Below are 18,724 nucleotides of genomic sequence, written 5' to 3' on the forward strand. Positions count from 1 at the left end.
ACGCTTCCTGTTCCTGCTTCTGCTCGCTTCATTAGCTTTGAGAATACTGGAAACAAAGAATAAGAGTTTAGTGGAGAAAAATCGGATAGCCATGCTGAAAAGACCAGATTAGAGCAGAATGAATGTCTGGTTTGGTGCCGGTGAACTAGTAATAGCCCGTAATCAAAATTTTCGGATGGAGTAAAGCAGCATTCAAAACACAACAATTGCTGGTGACCAAAAAGGTATCTTCCTAGTTAGGGTAGTCAAGTCTGGTGGGCACACCAACTTCTTGTGTATTGCTGATCGAATTTGGTCATTTCACCAAGACATTTCTGTTTTTTCTACTCTTTTCTTTCTCTATTTCACTTATTAATAAAGTCAGTGATATTAATTTGAGCTGGTGAAAAAGGTTAACTAAGTCAGTCATGCTAGTTAAGAACCATAATCACATTTTGGGGTCAATAATCCCAAAATACTCATGTTGATGACCAGCAAAGTACATTTCTGGTTAAGCTCAGAAACCTGGTGGGATACCAGCTTCTTGTGTAATTCTAGTCTAGACTAAGTTTGTCATTTCAATCTAACTTTCTCTCTTCTTTCATCTCATCCCTTTCTCTCATTTTCATGACTAACTAAGCATGTTGACTAAGAAATTCGTGCTTGTTAAGCTGGTAACAAGCCTGGTGAGGACACTGGCATCCAAAAAAACAACATTTGTTGATGCCCACTAAAGAACCTTTGGTTAAGCTAGTTAGTTAAGTACAAGCTACTTGTGTAATACTGGTCTAGACAAAGTTGATAATTAACAACCCTGCTATCTACTTTTTCATCCTTCCTTCTTTTAAGCAGAATTTGGACGGTGAAACAGGTTGACTAGCATAGCCTAGCTTGTTTTGCTAGTTAAATAGCCTGGTAGAGACAAGCTTTCCATTCAGTGGTAGTCTAAACTGGTAATTTAAGCAAGACTATCCAATTTTCTTTCTTTCTTTCTTTCCCTTTTCTTTTTTCTGTCCTTCCTTACAGCTAATTAAGTTAGTGAAGCACTTTGACCAAAGTAGCCATACTGGTTAAACAAGGAGCCTTGTGAGGGCACCAGCCCTCACTTATGCGTCTTAAACACAGCAGGTCTTCAGCTGGGAGGTGAGGGAAATGAGGTGAATGTAGTTGAGACGACGTTATGAAACAAAAGCTCATATTTGTTTTTGCAGGGTAAATGAAAGGCCCGTCCCAGCGGTGTCCTTGACCCCCACCTCCGCCCTTCTTTGTATGACTCAAACGCTGGTGTCATCTCAATGTCTGTGTAAGCCTGAATCTTTCCCCGGACAGCTTTACTCCGACACACACACACACCATCCACCAGATGGGCTCTAGAAACACCATCCTGCCGCCCCATCTCACTGTCCGATGACACATTCCTTTATTTCACGAGAGTTACGACTCTCAGGATACTCTTTAGGTCTGTCCTCTTTCCTGCACGCCTCCGTTTATCCTGAGTAATTAAAGATGGCAGACCAAACGTGATTCTTTTCTCTCTCTGTGGATTTAATGGAGCAGAGCAGATCTTTTCCACACACACTTGCAGGGATTTGAGATTGTCACACACGCAGTCTTCGGTTTTTCTTCCCATAGGAAATGCATTTATTGGCACTTGCTAAGGCCAACATCACCATTTCATTGCTGGCAACCCCCCTCAACACCCTACATCATGGGGGTGACTTTTGCATGAGCAAACACTCACATTTTTATTTCAAATATAAATATGTTGTTTTTAATACTTTGATAACTCTTTAATTTGACATTTTACGCCATTTTATTCTTATTTGTATTCTACTTTTTATTTCGTTTATTTTTTGTATTTAATTTAATTTAAATTAAATGTTTTATTTGATTTAATTTTAAGGTATAATTGGAGGTGGAGAACTTTGGGTGTGCACCTGCCTGTAAGTGCAGCCAGCTGTCTGTGAGCTCCATGTGGCATTCGTCATGCGTGTCCTGTTATTCTCAGAGTTTATGTTCAGTCGCACACATGTACAGAAATAGCTGAATGGTGTGTGGCCTTGTAATCTTGGAACCACATTCTCTCTGTTTGGATCAAAGAGAAGGTTCTCAATGTTTGTATGTATGCATATGTGTGTACAGTATACACTGCACTTTTGGATTGTAGGAAATGCCCATGGTAGATTTGTAGCTTCTCCATTTCTTTAAATATCTATTGGTACCTGTAATTGACAAAAAAAAGTAGATTTTAACTTGAACGCACACAAATTGATGACTCCATAACCCACAGTACATGCAGTAAACAACATGTCTTGGAGGAATTTTCCAGACCTGAAAGCAATTAAACTAATTCTGCGAACTGCATTTCCCACAATTACTGTTGCGCACCACACAAATAATTTCATCTTAATGAATTCAAGAATTATTCGATGATCTTCAGCAGACTAGATGTATACATATATACCTTGATGTATTCATAAATGTAAATATATGTTTAGTTCAAATCAGCTCATTATCATATCTAGTTCAGTTTAGTTCCTTTGCATTCCTATCAGTGTACTCAAGCTCATTTTGTTGCACTGTTTTCTCCCTGCGTGTGTGTCCTGTATTCTGTATCTCTCGTATTTTTCACAGTTCTATTTTTGACACAACATCCATTACATACAGTTGCCTCTGTAATGGGGGTTGTGCCAGAATTGTCCCCCAGTCACTGTTTCAACAGTTTGAGAGTCAATCCTACAACAGATCAGCTACCTTTTGTTATATACAGATGGATGGTCTCAAAGCTAACACACACGGACTACAAGTCACAAAACTCTAGTTTGAATGGGCTTGAAATTACAGGGCCTTTAAATGCTTGAGATGTCTGTAGACTTGCCATCTGTTGGTGTGTTAAAGTTGGTCTCTGGAAGTGTGGTTGTCTATTTCTCTAAACGGTGAGAACGACAGGTGTGTCTGGGAGTGTGTTTTGTGCTGGTTTTACTGGTTTCTGAGATAACAGAGGCAAACTGGTCCAAAACAAGAGCCTACGTTTATACAGAGGTACAGCAAGGGACGGACTGGGGCTAAAAAACAGCCCTGGACTTTCTCCCAAATAGGCCCATCATCCAGCCATTCGCCCCTAGCCACTAGGATGTCCTGATACTATGCCACAATACTGTAACCTATATCAGACAAGGTATTCACAGCAAGTAATATCTCAAAAACAATGATGACAATTGGGGTTTTGTTTATTAATGAAGCCTCAGTCTTCAAATAAAAACAAAAAAATGTACAATGCCATTACATCTGCATTGAAAATAAAATACAAATAATGAAATGTCACTGGCTACAGAAACCCTAATTACACAAACTTGTAATTATAAAACATTTAGTTACTATTATACCAGGGGTCTCCAACCTTTTTGTGTGTGAGGGCTACCTCAAGGGATAAAATAATCTAGAAGGGCTATACTCAAAAATATTTATTATACATATAACGTGGTGGTGTTTTTTTTTACCTTACCTTTACCTTTACCTTTACTTCACCATCATATGCGAAATAATAAAATATCTTGATATTCTGGTTCAACAATTGGTGAAAAATTTGTAATATATATATATATATATATTATTCTCTAAAAACCTATTGTAGCATAAACATTTAGTATAAATATTTAATGCAAAATAAATAAATAAACTGCCATAACTTCTAAACAAAAACATTACTGCATTACATTTAATAGCCTACATTTATAGGCCTACATGACTATTAATATAACAGCATTTTTAATATGAATACAGGCACATTTCTGCCAAAAAAATTCGTTTTACTAAGTTACAGTTAATTCATAAGTTGTGGAGTGAAATGTCTTCTAACTGGTTTGTTCTTGGAACAATGTTTCACCTGTTTTTTTGCGTCAAGATGTTGAGAATATCAGCGCTGTTTAATCTGGCTTTTAACTATCTTAAATCACAGCCATCTGTGGGTTTAAAATAGAGATAGAGAATTCTGGGCTGAATTGAAATGCTTCTCAGTGGATCGCGCAACTCTGTGTAATAATGTTCGCGTGATCGAGATCAGTCCGCACAGCTGCTTCGGCCGCGATCGCAGTTTTTTTGGGCCGAGCTGATAATGCTCCGCGCTGGCATCCAACTTAAAGGTGCATTGCTGCCACCTACAGTACTGGAGTGTGAAACAGATTAGTGGGGGGGAAAAACAGGTGATGACTGCGTGTGTGCCGGGTGGTGGGCCGGCCCGCCGGCCGTCCTGGAGTACCGGCCGTTCTGTGATACTCCAGATCACACAGATGGCCAGTCCGCCCCTGGGTACAGCATTGTTGTCATTCCTGTCTTGGAGTGCTAAATACAGGTGTGTCACACTGTTTAGTTATAAAATGTGACAACGTTATTTTACTAATAAACTGGCTCTATTTATTCTGAGGACTCACAACTGAATTTTAAGCGTGAGTTTTGTTAGCTTGTGCTGTATAAACCGGACGTGTAAAGTTATACTGTTAATAGTCACTGTGAACTGCACATATCTTGGGTTTTTTTTCAAGTGATGTTTTGATGGAGATGGAGAAATGAGCTGTGTGTCGTCTGAGTGTTTCAGGTCTTCCATTGGAGCTGCTCCCATCAGTGGTTTTGGTGTCATTTAAAATGCAAAAAAACAAAATCATCGCTGGCAGTCACCAAAGATTTACAGAATGAATCTGCCCCTTGATTGGAATCATTTATTGAATGACATAATGTCGGTTGTGATCAGATTTTCCAGTGTTATGGAAGTTGCAATCTTTATTCACTGTCTCTATGGTTACAGAGTTATCTCATGAATAGATGGGGACTTGACATCAATTATCGGTTCACATGGACGGTATTCAAGCTACTGTTGTTTTGAATGGTTTGAGAGTTAGTAAATATGGTTCTCAATCCCTGACTGTGTGAGCGTAGTCAGAGTTCGACTGCTGTCTGGAGTTTAAAACGTGTCACCTACTTTACCCCTTCATTCATGTTGTACTGTAACTCAGTACAAAATTAGACTTAAAGGTATAGTTCCCCCAGAAATGAAACTTAGCCCATGATTTACTCACCCTGAAGCCATCCTAGGTGTATATGACATTCTTCTTTCAGACAAATACAATCAAAATGTCCTGGCTCTTCCAAGCTTTATAATAGGAGTATTATGGGGTATAATTATTGACTAAAATAGCTACTCTTTCGCCGTAAATCGATGCGTACGGCCGTCTGCCGGAAGCTAGTTATTTTAGTCTATAAAGTTTTAAATATGGATATTTTCTTTCACAAACTCATCGCTTAAATTCAGAAGGCCTTTATTAACCCCCCAGAGGCGCGTTGAGCACTTTTATCACGGATTGATGCGCTTTGATGGACTTACATTTTTTTTTAAAAACATTCACTCCCATTATAAAGCTTGGAAGAGCCAGGACATTTTGATTGTATTTGTCTGAAAGAAGAATGTCATATACACCTGATGGCTTTAGGGTGAGTAAATCATGGGCTAATTTTCATTTTTGGGTGAACTATCCCTTTAATATCTGCGAACAGCAGCTAGTTTAGATACAGAACTAGTCTGCAGTCAGCTGCTGGGAAAATAATGCCTATACTGCCATCCACAGGCTAAATACACTGACCCCAAAAAGCCACAAATGCATTTTACTGCAATAGGCAAAATATATTCAAATACTTTGTATTGTTTTATTTAACAGCATATATATACTACCATTACAAGAAATAGCTTATGCTCATTAAGGCTCTGTTTATTTAATAATAATAAAAAAGTGAATATTGTGAAATATTATAATTTAAAATAATAAATACTCTTATATTTTAATATATTTTAAAATATAATGTATTCCGGTGGTGGCAAAGCTGAATTTTCAGCATCATTACTCCAGTCGAGTGTCACATGATCCTTCAGAAATCATTCTAATATGCTGATGTGCTGCTCAAGAAACATTTCTTATTATCATCAATGTTGACAACAGTTCTGCTTAATGTTTTTGTGGAAATTTGAATATTTTTCTAGAAAGTTCAAAAGAACAGCATTTATTTGAAATGGAAATATTACGTGACAACATGTCTTTTACTGTCACTTTTGATCAATTGAATGCATCCTTACTGAATAAAAGTATTCATTTCTTTCTTTCAAATAAAATCTTCTGCATGTTCTCCTATCCTCTGCATCATCCCATATTGTTTACATTCAAAACACTATGATCATCCTGTCAGCTGTGATCAGACAAATCTCTGTTTTTGTTAGGGATTCTCTCTGTAAAACTTTGCATTAACCTTATCTTCCACTAGGTGGTAGGATAGCACTTTTACACTATTACAGAATGCTTAGAATGGGTTTTGGGGTATTTTTTTAGTGTAAATCTAGTTTATTTCTTGGAGTGGGAGTGTTGGTCTCAGTTAACACATTTACTTTATATGTTAAGTCTTGGTGCTCATGCCAGTGATGCCAGGTTGTTTTATGACCTGTTTCCTTTCTCTATTCAATACAATACTAATCAATAATTTTTGTTACCAGACAAATGCGCCTGTGCTGTTCTTGCAGGTATTTAGCTAAGAACTTTTGGCAGCTTATCTGCATTGATTGTATGTTTTTTACGTGATAGTTTTTGTATGACATCCATGTCTGACCTGTTCGCTGTTGCCTCAGAGGCTCAGACGAGACACTCATTTCTAAACTTGAGAGGTGTTCTCAGGCATGCATATGTCCATGTGTTTAATTCAACGGCATACTGCCAAATTTGCCCTCAGTCATAACATTTTGGCCTCTCAGCGTCTGGCATCGGCCAGTGCCAGCTTGAAGCCACTGGCATCACTTTGATGCTGGCACAAGCTGTGCACATCTGGCCTAATGTCATTGATATTCAGTGTGATTTTGTTGACATGGAGTTTAACACTGTTCTAAATCTAGTTTTCATTGTGCAGATATATTTGCATTCAAATCCACTGCATGCATTGATGGCGTGTTATTGATCTATGACGTTGGTGGAAAGCCTGCTGATTGAACAACCTTAATAATGTATGAAAGCATTACAAAGCCTTGTATTGTTTCGTTTTTAGAGTGATTGATTTACTGAAGTGCCAATATACCATCTGTACTTAGACTGTATAGCTGGAGCACAGTGAGAATGAATACATATAGTATAGTGGACTGTTTCTGGTTTGTGTTTGCCAGGATTCTATAACATTGTAATCCAGATGTGCTCATGGAAACAAGCTCTTACAAGTGTGTTTTTAACATTTTTGTGTGTTTGTGTTTGTACCCAGACAAGATAGAATAGTAAGAAGACACATTGCAAAGTGAATTCATCTTTTTTCTTTTGTCTAAAGAAAGAACTGAAGGTTGAAATTGTTTGAGTGTAATACTATTGTACTGCAATAGGGGGCGATAAAGAGACTATTTTGAGTTGGCGCTCAAGATAGCTTATCACTAAAATAGCATATTATTACTATTACTACAATATTATTTCTGCTGTATATAGTATGTAAACTCAAAAGTATTCACCAAAATGAGATACTACATTTGGTGAAATAAATGATATACATTTTAACATCTGAGTTAATTGTCCTGTTAAGATGTCTTTTCACAAAATATGATATCTATCTATCTGTCTATCTGTCCATCAATCTCTTATTCATGTTTCTTTGTGTTTCTCTTTTCTCTCTGCCCAGCTCTCGCTTTAGGGAGTGAGTTTAAAAGTTCTCTAGCTTTGCCCATGCATACCCAGGAATGTGTTTTAAATCCAGTGCTGGAAATAGTGCTGCAGAACAACTATAGATAGAACGAGAGGGATGCAATCTCAGGCAGTGACATCACCCGCTGCATCTAAATGATTAGTGTGTGTGAGAGAGAGCGAGAGAGAGAGAGAGAGAAAGTGATGGTGTGTGTGTCAGTCCGTAAATTGGAGGTCTGGGTTTCGCTTCCGAAATTCCAAAATAATTGAGAACACATCTCAGTGGATTTTCACCTCCACACACACCCTCATTACAGTTATCTGGAGCTCATTGACTGCTGTATGCCGCTGACCTGTAGCAACATTATGAGGGGAATGGTGAAAGTGTAAGAGATCTTAAAAACACTGGGTTGAGTTCAAAGAACAGGAAGTTCTCTACATGGGGCGTCACCGCTGACCAATTAATGCCACATTCATAGGGTCACACACACAAGGATGGGCTTTAGTGTGTGTGTGTGTGTGTTAAATTGGTTTCTCGGCCAACCAGAGAGCCAGGCTTCAGGGAAGAGCCTTTAATAGTGACCAGGCAGAACTAGTGACCAGTAAATGTTCCCATAAACAGCCACTTCCTTCAGTTAATTTAGAATAACAGGCTCATCTAGGAATCTCATGTGTTTTTTTATCCCCTTCCTGTATTCTCACTCGCTCGTTCACTTGTTTAACTGCTTTACTGTTTACAGAGGGTTTCTTTTTTTTTTATCTTGGCTGGATTCATGAAGAATACTGTGTGGGAGTGGGTACAATTTCTTTCGAAAAGTCTCACCAAGGCTGCATTTATTTGATCCCAAATACAGTAAAAATAGAAATATTGCGAAATTTAAGTGTTAAAAAATAGTTTAATATATTTTAAAATGTAATTTATTCCTGCATGGCATATATACAGTAGGCCTATATATATATATATATATATATATATATATATATATATATATATAATTTTTATTTGTTGATCAATAGAACAGTTAAAATAGGCAAGTTGGAGGGTTTCCTAAATGACCAGTTGACTAAATGACTAAATCAGTTACTCACCTTCATGTCATTGTCATCACTGTATCAAAATTTATAGGCAAGAAAAGTAGTTTGTTTAGGCTGGGTTGTATGAATTACAAACCTGCGCACATATTTTAAAAAGCACATAACTGTAGAATTCTGAATGAGCATGTGAACGCCTTCAGCGTTAATCACAGGTTCGCGTTTAAAGTCTGATCATTTCGACGGAGGTGAATCAATCAAAGTTAACTTTAGCTGGAAGTAACATTATTCAAGAACCGCTATAACGCCAAAACAATCTGTTACCTTAAATTATATGTTTATCTCTGTAAAGCTGCTTTGAAACAATTCATTGTTAAAAGCGCTATATAAATGAAGATGACTTGACTTGACTTGACTGTATGACTTACTTTTTTCTGCAGAGCACAATAGATGTTTTGAATAATGTTTCAGTGTTTATTGTCCATGCAGTTAAAGTTAATGAACCTTACTGACTTTCATTATATGGACAAAAAATGGCTAAGACATTCTTCAAAATATCTTCTATTGTGTCCAACAGGAGAATGAAAGTCATACAGGTTTGGGACAACATGACTGTGTGTAATTTGACAGATTTTTAATTTCTGATGGAATGTATTTTTAAAAAGTTGGACTATTTTTAACTTGTCACTTAACTCTCAATGCTCGTAGCTAGTTCTGTGCCTGATTACAGTGCCTTTCTTCATCATTTGATCCTCATTTGATGATTTCCCACCGCCACGCCCTAAACCACAGCACAAAATTCATTATTTCTGAATATTCTGCTTCCACTCTAAGAGATGCCCTCACAATGATAGTAATTAAAATAATTATAAAACGCTAAATAATTGTTTCCTATAGTTTAGGAGTAGAGTGTAGTAATTATAATTGTAAATGTCTCAATAGAGGGAGGTCTTAACCCTGCTATTGTGTGTGTGTGTCCATGCATGTGTGTCTCTTTGCACTGTCACACCTTCCACTCCTTATTTTACCTCAGATACACTCTCCATCCTTCAGTTACCCTCTCCCTCTGTTTTTTTTATCCCATCATGCTCAGTGTGTGTGTGTGTGTGTGTGTGTGTGTGTGTGTGTGTTTGCATAACATTAATGGAGAGAGTTATTGATACTGCACTCAATAACACACAACACGCATATCTGCTGATGTTCAGTGCGGAAACATTGATGCTTTGAGCTGTGTGTTTGCGTGTGTGTGTGCGTGTGTGTGTGTGTGTGTGTAATAGGCTGACCTCAATGCCATATCCTTTTCTCTTGAGAACCAAGCCCCCCCCCCCCCCCACACACACACACACACATACACACACACACACACACACACGCACACACACACACACACACACACAATGCAGCTGTTGGCCACATGGGCATCTGTCCCTGCCACTGGCAGCCACAGTCTGCTTTCCCATCATCCCTTGGGGCGGCAAGCTTGGCTCGGGCTCTGTTCTGTGGTTTATCTCCACCATTTGCTCTCATCCTCTCACACTCCCTGATCTTTCCATCTCTATAGGATTCCTTCTCTTCACCTCTGTCTAATTTAAGCAGTGTACGTCTTGTTTTATTTGGCTCGTCTCCCGTCTGTATCGATTGGCATCTGTTTTCAGCGCAGATGTGTGTTTGGCACTGCCTGCAAGTCTGTCTCTGTGCCTAAAGTGTTATTTATGGATTTAAACAAACATTTTTTTTTAATTCAAACATCAGACTTGTGACATTTCCTGATATGTTTTTATTTTTATTTTTATCAGAGACTGAGGTGAACTCACCAAATGTCTTGAGTTTCTTCTGTGAGTCTGGGCACGGCACAAGAGATTGGATGCAAACAACCTTCCAGTAACCAGATGGTCACATTAAACCCAACGACCGAGTCATTAGCAGACAGTGAGCAAACTCTGAGCCACAGCCTGAGATCAGTGCACTTCCCCTGTGAAAATTAAACTGAGGCGTAAAGAGTTTAATTGGGATTCTTGATAACAATAATTGTTTTCACGATCATATATTAATCTGAGATTAATGAACTGTGTAGTTCCTGTATGGAGTTCCTGTATAATTCAGTGGTAAAACTGCCTGACTTGCCACGTTTAACCTAAGGCTGTGTTTGTATTTTCTTGGACAAAAACTATGGCATGAAAACGGAAACTGCTTTTCAGTTGGGTAGAAAGTTACATGGTGTTGAATTGCAATGAAACTCGTTTGTGCATGGTATTGTGTTTTAAAAAACAGAGGGATATCAGTTTGGCTTATCACTGCTGGTAGATCTTTGATTGTCAAGTGGTTGATGATGTCGTAATGGAACATTTTAAAGATAGATAGATAGATAGATAGATAGATAGATAGATAGATAGATAGATAGATAGATAGATAGATAGATAGATAGATAGATAGATAGGTAGTTGATGATTTGATAGATGGTTAGAAAATGTAAAAATGGACGAATGGATGGATTGATGGATAGAAATATAGACAGAGAGATAGAAAATGTAAAGATGGATGAATAGATAGATTTTGATTCTTTATTGTGCTATCAAGACTTGGCTTTGACGTCTCACTTCAGAGGAATGACACCCTCTCTTAAGCTCAAATCTTGTCATAGCAGCTCGGCGGTGTGTGATTGCTGGTTTCTGTGGTTTGTCCTCGTGCAGGCAGGCTTCCATTGTGTCTCTGAGAAAGAGAAAGATGTTAGGAGGACAATAGAGCTGTCCATTCCACAGGCAGCAGAGCAGCATATTCTGAGAAAGTTCGAGAACTCCGAGCTTGTAATTTACATGTCTGTGTCACGGCCCCCTCTGCGAGTTTATCGCGCTCCAAACCTCTAATTTATCCAGATCAGATTTGCACATTCTAGTGGTTCTCATTCACTCTCTGCCGCCCCATTAATTACAGAGCAGCTCTGCTGTTTGCAATCTAAGATCTCATTTCTGTTTCTCTTCCTCTCGCACACAAATACTGGCACGTTGGGACCTTTTTTAAAATTTATTTTGATTTTTATATATATGAGAAGATGGATTAAAGGCTTTTTAATGGTTCTTTGCAGCATTTCGGGTTCTGTTATCGTGAACTATGTTTCACTCTATAGGGTTCTTGAGTTGGACTTTTAGTTCTTTTAAGATTAAAAAAGGTTCTTGAAATTGTTTTGGATTCTTCAGATAAGCAGAGACCCATAGAACCTAAAAAGTTTCTTCTATGGCATAAGGAACTTAAAAAAACTATCATTGTGGCATCAGGCTATTAAAACATTTTTGGACTGTTCATTTGTAAGAATGCAGATGACATGCAATTGTTTTGCATGTCTCTTTTTTATTTTTTACAAATACATTGCAACCAGAAGCATTTATGTGCTTTTGATGCTCAACCATCATTATTTTCAAAGCTTTTGGAATCGTCTCTGTTTCCATGGAACTCTGGGAACGCAGTTATTATGGGATGTTTGCTGAGTTGCTTCATGCTGGGAACCAGACAGCATCCTGTCAGAGATGCTTTTCATGTTTATTTTCTGCAGATTTATTCAAAGTTTGTTTTTATTTGCATCATTGTTTGTGTGTATTCATATAATTATGTGTAAAAGGCTGCATGTCTAAGATGTTTATTTTTTTATTTAAAATAGATTTTCCATTTGTTTAATTTGATCAATTTTCACTCTGACTGTTAATTTTTCTGCTTTCAGTTTAGTCTTAGTTGTTCCAGTATATTTAGTTTTAGCTCGGTCACAGCTTAAAAACTATTTCTTTTTTTTCTTCTTCCTATTTTTTAAAATGAATTGCGGAAAAAAACTCCCAGATCCAAGGCTGCTGAAAAGTGACTGGCTTCTTTTATCACAATCTCTTCATCCTTGCCTCTTTGAGAGAGAGTAGATTACAGTAATGCAAAACGAACCTGCAATAAAGGATGTTGAGCAAATATAGCTGTTGGAATCTTTATAGACAGAGAGAGAAGAGTGAGTGTTCAGTAAGGAGGATTCTAGGATTCTTGCTCTTCTAACTCTCTCCTCTGGGTCACACCCAGGGATTATAGGCTTTCTTAGTACACCATCATTAAGAGAGAGAGAGAGAGAGAGAGAGAGAGAGAGAGAGTGAGCCTTTTTCGTTGAGACATCGTATTAAAGCAGCAAAAGATTGCCTGTGTATGTCACTGCATATCTTGTAAGACTTGAGTATTTTGTTGTGAGTGTATTTGGAATATGAGGTAAATGTCTAGATTTAAGCCGCAGTTTCGGCTGAAATGAGGTGAAATTCATTTTCAAATAAAGACTAAAGGCTGAGCATACAGAATGAGTTTAGATATCTTTTCATTGTGAATGTTTCTGAGCTGCTACTCTTGTAGATTGTTTTTATAATATAAGATTATTAGCACATCAGGAATATGTTTCCATATTTTTCACAAGATGGTGCCATGTTAAAGTACAGGGATAATTTTAAAACACTACTATAATCAGATGAGATGATACACAAGTCTGAGATGTATGATATTAGATGCAACATTATAGTCGACAACCAGCTGCATTTTATATAATAAATGCATCCAGGAATCAAATATTTGTTGGATTGCAACATGTTTACAGCACTGAAATAAATTTATTGAAAAACGTTTGGCACTCAATAACTCAATTCAGAGCCAGACATAGGCCTAAAGATTTGACCAAAAACAAAACACAAAAATCTTACACTGCATAATGTGAACTAAATATTGTTGCAACATTATTTAACCAGCCATTGGTCAATGCTATATGGCGTTGGAAGTGTTTGTTTCGTGTAAGTTGTAAGGATGATTCATTATCTATCTCCATTGTGCCCTTGGGTAAGGCACTTTAATGTTAGTTTGCGTGGAGCTAGACCTCAACATGGGTTAATTTCATGCATTAGGAATCATTTTAATCATATTTATCTCTGTAATCCAATATTGAAAATAAGAGCACCCACACAGATTTCAGTTAACATTCACAGTCACACACAACCCCATATGCATATTTCTTCTATTTGTGTTTGTATGTTCTCCTCACATCTTAAAATTGGGTGATGAATAATGTATTTTTAGTGTGTGGGTTGAAAAATCACGCTTTCAGAAATAATATTGGCAAATTTCTTTGCAACCGCCTGATGATGAGAGAGCGAGAAAGAGGTGTACTGCGCTTGTAATTAGATGGATTCTGTGTGTGCGTGCAGGTGTTTAGGACTTCGCTGTTGGGAAAGCAGTGAACTTTCCATTATGAACTGATAATTCTTCTTTTTCTGTCACTCAAACTTTCCTCTCCACCTTTGTCCTAATACTTTCTCTTTCTTCTACTCATCCTTTCACCCCGTGGCTTGTCCATTGCAGTAATTGAGTCCTGAATGGACAGTTCATTAGTGCAGTAGCTGCCCCAGAATAAGGTGCCAGGAATAGGTGATTCTCCTCACTCACCACTTCAGTTTATCCTTCTGTCTGGTCTCCAAACTCAACTGCCCGATTGATAACATACAGCTTCAGCTTCAATTTACCTCAGAACTGATCATGCTGATTCAAAATGTACAAACGGCATGAAAAACATACCTCAACAGTAACCCTCAGGATCAATGTGCCTCAACAGACACCCTCAAGACAACAGTCTTCAACACACACCCTCGGAAACAATGGGCCTCCATTTTAATTTAAAAAAAATTGGGCGTTCGGCTGTTTCTACGCAAAACTTGTAATTTTTCAATATGGACGTGAGCAATGACTACGATCAAATCTCACATCAGGTCTCAGCTCGTGTATGCAAGATTTTGAGTTAGCGCGAACCTGGCATAGCCTAAGTTAACATTGTAAATCTGGTGAAAAAATTGTAATGACATCATTTTGTTCATTTAGATTATTGTCCTGTCCGAGCTCCGACAACCGAAGCTCATTAATCGATCATTAACCCGTTAAACGACTAGATTAGAATGTCAAATTAAATTAAATTAGAATAGATGGGTGTCTGTGACCCTGACCCATTAAAAATACCACAAATGTTTTGGGTTTTTCCCAGGGGTTTAGCTTTACATTCGCAAATAGTTGCATAAACAACAGCGCTTGTGAATGGAGAAAAACAGAATAAGATTATATAAATGGAATAAAATAAACTACGATGATCTCTGCGCTCGTATCTACGTTAGATTGATAAATGAGGCCCAATGTGCCTCAAAGCAAACCCTCCAGAACAATGCATCTCAACCTCAACACAAACCCTCAAAAACAACGTACCTACTATTATAGGATTTGTTAATATTTCGAATTAGCTTCTCTGCTTTCAGTTATTATTGTTTCAGTTAACAATAACAACGCTGACCTCAACGCAAACCTTCAAGAACAACAGACCTCAACCCAAACAACGGACCTCAATAATAGACCTTCAGGATCAACAAATCTCACCCTAATCATGTATTGTCAAACCTTTCCTGTTACTGTATCTCCACTATCTTTTTCTCTCAGTCTCACTCTCTGTATCATTCACTTTTCGTCTGACTAAATCGTCTGTGTTTACTGCATCTCACTTTCCTTAGATTCCTTAGACTTTCTTTTCGTCTTTCTCATTTGGCAATTTTCTAATATTTTCTGGTAATAAGAGATCTCTCACCCCTGTTCCTGCAGTATGTAAAGGCTTGCCCACACTAAAAGATTTTAAAAATTGATCAGATTTTAAAAATGTGAGAGACCTAAAATGTGATGATAAAAAAACAAAAAAAACATAGATTTAACAGTTTTGTTCCTATAGTGCCGCGATGTGACAGCACAGACTACCAGATCCCATTCATTAACAACCAGAGTCCCGCTTGTAAACATTGGAAATCTCACAAAATTTCTCGTGATCAAACGTGACTTTAGAGCAAACAAACATGGCGGACGACGGGCAAGAAGAAATGGCGATAATAGTGTTTGGACTGTTTTTACCGAATTTTTTTGGGGGATAAAAGAAAAGGTTTTGGATGTTATGCTCCGGTCTTCCGTCAGCTCGCTTTCTGATTGACTATTGTTTCGTTCCACGTGACAATCTACAGTGTGTTTGTCTTTGGGGTCCCCCCCCCACACAACAGAATTTCTGATTGTAAATATTCAACCATTTACTATTTGAGATCAGTGCAGCCCCGACGTTCTTCCTATCAGATTCAATCGCTCTTAACACAACTCACACCATACGAAAATCTGATCAAATAATCTGTAGAACCATCAAGATAATCGGGACTTTACCTAGGATTGTCAGAAGGGGAGAATTGGTTACAAAATCGACCCTTTATAGTGTGTGGGAACCTTTAGCAGTTCAGACACATTTCTTAATGGCCTCTTACAAGACTCTAATTAGCCTCATTTTTAACTTTCATTTATGGCCTTCCTTCTCTTTTTTTATTATTCCAAAGCAGTATTTTCTCACCCACTATCTCATCAATACTCTCACATACTTCCAACTGACACCTCCCACAGCACACACACCAACAATTAGACTTTATAATGCATCATTTCTGTCAGGCGATCTAGAAGTCCAAGGCATATTGATCTCCTAAGCTGTCAGGACAGAATGCCGTCCGTATCCTGGTAAAGCCAAACAGTAGATTGAAGATTTAAGCTTTCAAGGGACCTCAACCAAAGGTCAATTTCTGCTGGGGCTTCATGGTGCAGATAACAGCTGACCATCTCTTAACGTTTGTCTCTATCTCTTTCTCTCAGTTATACTGCAAGAACGGTGGGGAATGGAGTTCGTGCTCAAAGACAGAATCCAGAAGTAAGGGTCCGAAGTGTTGACCCGGTGCTTATGGATGTCAAAAACAAACTCGAGCTCTTCAACATGGTAAGGAATATTATGATTCGCTGATGGTATTGCACATATCTGCCACATCTTAAAAAAATAGTTCACCCAATAATACAAATTCTGTCATCATTTACTTGCCCTCATGTACTTTCAAATCTGTTTGCATTTCTTTCTTCAGTGAAACACAAAAGAAAATATTTTGAACTATCGAATATTAAAATATCTTCTTTTGTATTTCACAGAAGAATATTAAAACGCGGAAAATCAACTAATCAACTTACTTTGTAAGGCCTTCCAGTATGAATTGCGCTCGTTCCTGTTGCGTGTCCTCAATCTGACAGTTGACGGCACCCATTGACTTCCATTGTAGGAGAAATAAATACTATGGAAGCCAATGGGTGCAACCAACTGTTTGGTAACAGTAAATGTGGTAAATGATGACAGCATGTTCATTTTTTGGGTGAACTATCCCTTTAAAGGAGAACTCCGGTCAATTTTAACATTGAGCTCATTTTTTTGTACATTTGGAGTGCTGTCAGTACAGACAAAAACGACAAAAATCGGTGTTGCCTACACCGTGTTATCCTCTTTTTAAAATTCGCACCCTGTTCACTTCAATGGGGCAAGTTCTAAACCTGCTTTTAGCCTCTTAACAACCTTAATGTGTCATTACAAGTGCACAGCCATGTGAGTGGTGTTATTAAGAGTGACCACGGTCAATCTGACTGCAGTAGATGTGAAAGATATTAATAAAAATGATGTTAATTCAGCCAGCACACATACCTGTATTTACTTCCTGTTGTCGTTCGAAGTCCACAGTAGTCGATTGTCGAGTTCGCGCGCGCGATCATTAGTTATATTAGTTACCAATGATCGCGCGCGCGAACTCGACAGTCGACTAAAGTTCTCCTTTAAGACCACTAAATGCAAAACGCTAATACATTGTTGGATTTATTGTGAATTTTTATTTTTGTGTTTTTGCAAACTTTTATAAAAAAAACTTTTCCAACGATAATCACATCAGACCGTGTTGTCGTCCCGCTGTAGGCAGTCTGAAGAAATGTGCTGATGCCTTCAGAAACTTCTTCCTGTTGTTGTGTTCTCATTCTGATAGACCTGATGGAGCAGTCATGCATGAACAGCGTGGCAGAGAAAACAAGGGCAGATGGTTCTTTTTCAGATTTGAATTAAACGATAAGTCCTGATGTTCTTCAAAATGAACTAACAGATGAAACGTCCACCTAATTACCGGCACCCGGTACACACTCTGAGACGTGTTTTACAGCTTTGACTGTGGAGGATGGGAGTTTTACATGTCACATGTGGAAGTCGGGCTGATTCGGATGGGAAGTAAAGGATTAAAGAGGAGAAATGAGGACTGGCAGGGGGGCTGTAGAGGGAAGTCATCTGACTGCCTTGTGAACCGGTGAAATCAGGAAACAAGTGTGAGAACATAAGGGACTAATACACACATACAGTATATACACAATGGCTTTGAAACACAGGCATATTTGTATTCGGTTTGATAATACAATGAAAATAATCCAGTTAGTCAAAGCGATCATAAGCTGTAAATGGATTTGTAATTTAGTTATGCGGTGTTGCTAATATAGAAGCAGCTCCGGTTATGTTTATTAGTACGTTATTAACATCTATTTTTCTGTTGATTTGAATAAGAAAAACATAATGTATAATGAAAAATTGTATTGTTTTGTTAAAATGCAGCTGCCTGGATGTAGTTCTGTTCCTTTAAACTAACAGAGAAATGAAATAATTTATGGAAAATTACTGATAAGGGAAGAACATAAAGTTTACTGTATGTCTCTCTCTCTCATATTCACCCCTGTTTCACCCTGATAAAGTTATGAATTTCTTTTTCCCAGATGGTGAGAGAATTCATCAACAGAAATATTTGATTTCCTGCAAAAACCAGAGTTTTTGCAGTGTTACAGAGAAGAGAATATGGATAAATTGATCCTGTGTTCTTTGGAGGTTTGAATGGGGGAGTATGTGGTTGAAGAAACGGAGAGAGTGATAGAGAGAACGAGGGAGTTGAAAAGAGCAGAGGTTCAGAAAACAGGGCATGTTGGATGGTAAAGTGCTGTTTTTGTCATGCTAATATCAGGACGGACACTGAAAGACTTTCAGAAGAAAAGATGATTTTCCCAGAATCCCCTGAGGCGCTGTGTGGCAGCAGTCTGTCCAACCTCTCCCTCTGAATCTTTCTTTCTTTCTT

General features: G+C 38.0%; 1 protein-coding gene across 2 annotated transcripts in view; it reads left to right on the plus strand.

Moving 5' to 3' along the window:
• gpc5c (glypican 5c) overlaps positions 1 to 18,724 on the plus strand; it is a 145,592-nt gene that overhangs the window by 74,612 nt on the left and 52,256 nt on the right. For both annotated transcript variants that reach the window (XM_056260411.1, XM_056260418.1), the window contains one exon: positions 16,407 to 16,527. In XM_056260411.1, coding sequence (XP_056116386.1) covers positions 16,407 to 16,527 — 121 coding nt within the window. The remainder of the gene's footprint in view (positions 1 to 16,406; positions 16,528 to 18,724) is intronic.

The sequence above is a fragment of the Rhinichthys klamathensis genome, unplaced genomic scaffold, assembly GCF_029890125.1.
Source record: "Rhinichthys klamathensis goyatoka isolate OS25496 unplaced genomic scaffold, OSU_Roscu_1.1 h1tg000008l_1, whole genome shotgun sequence".
Lineage (NCBI taxonomy): Eukaryota > Metazoa > Chordata > Actinopteri > Cypriniformes > Leuciscidae > Rhinichthys > Rhinichthys klamathensis.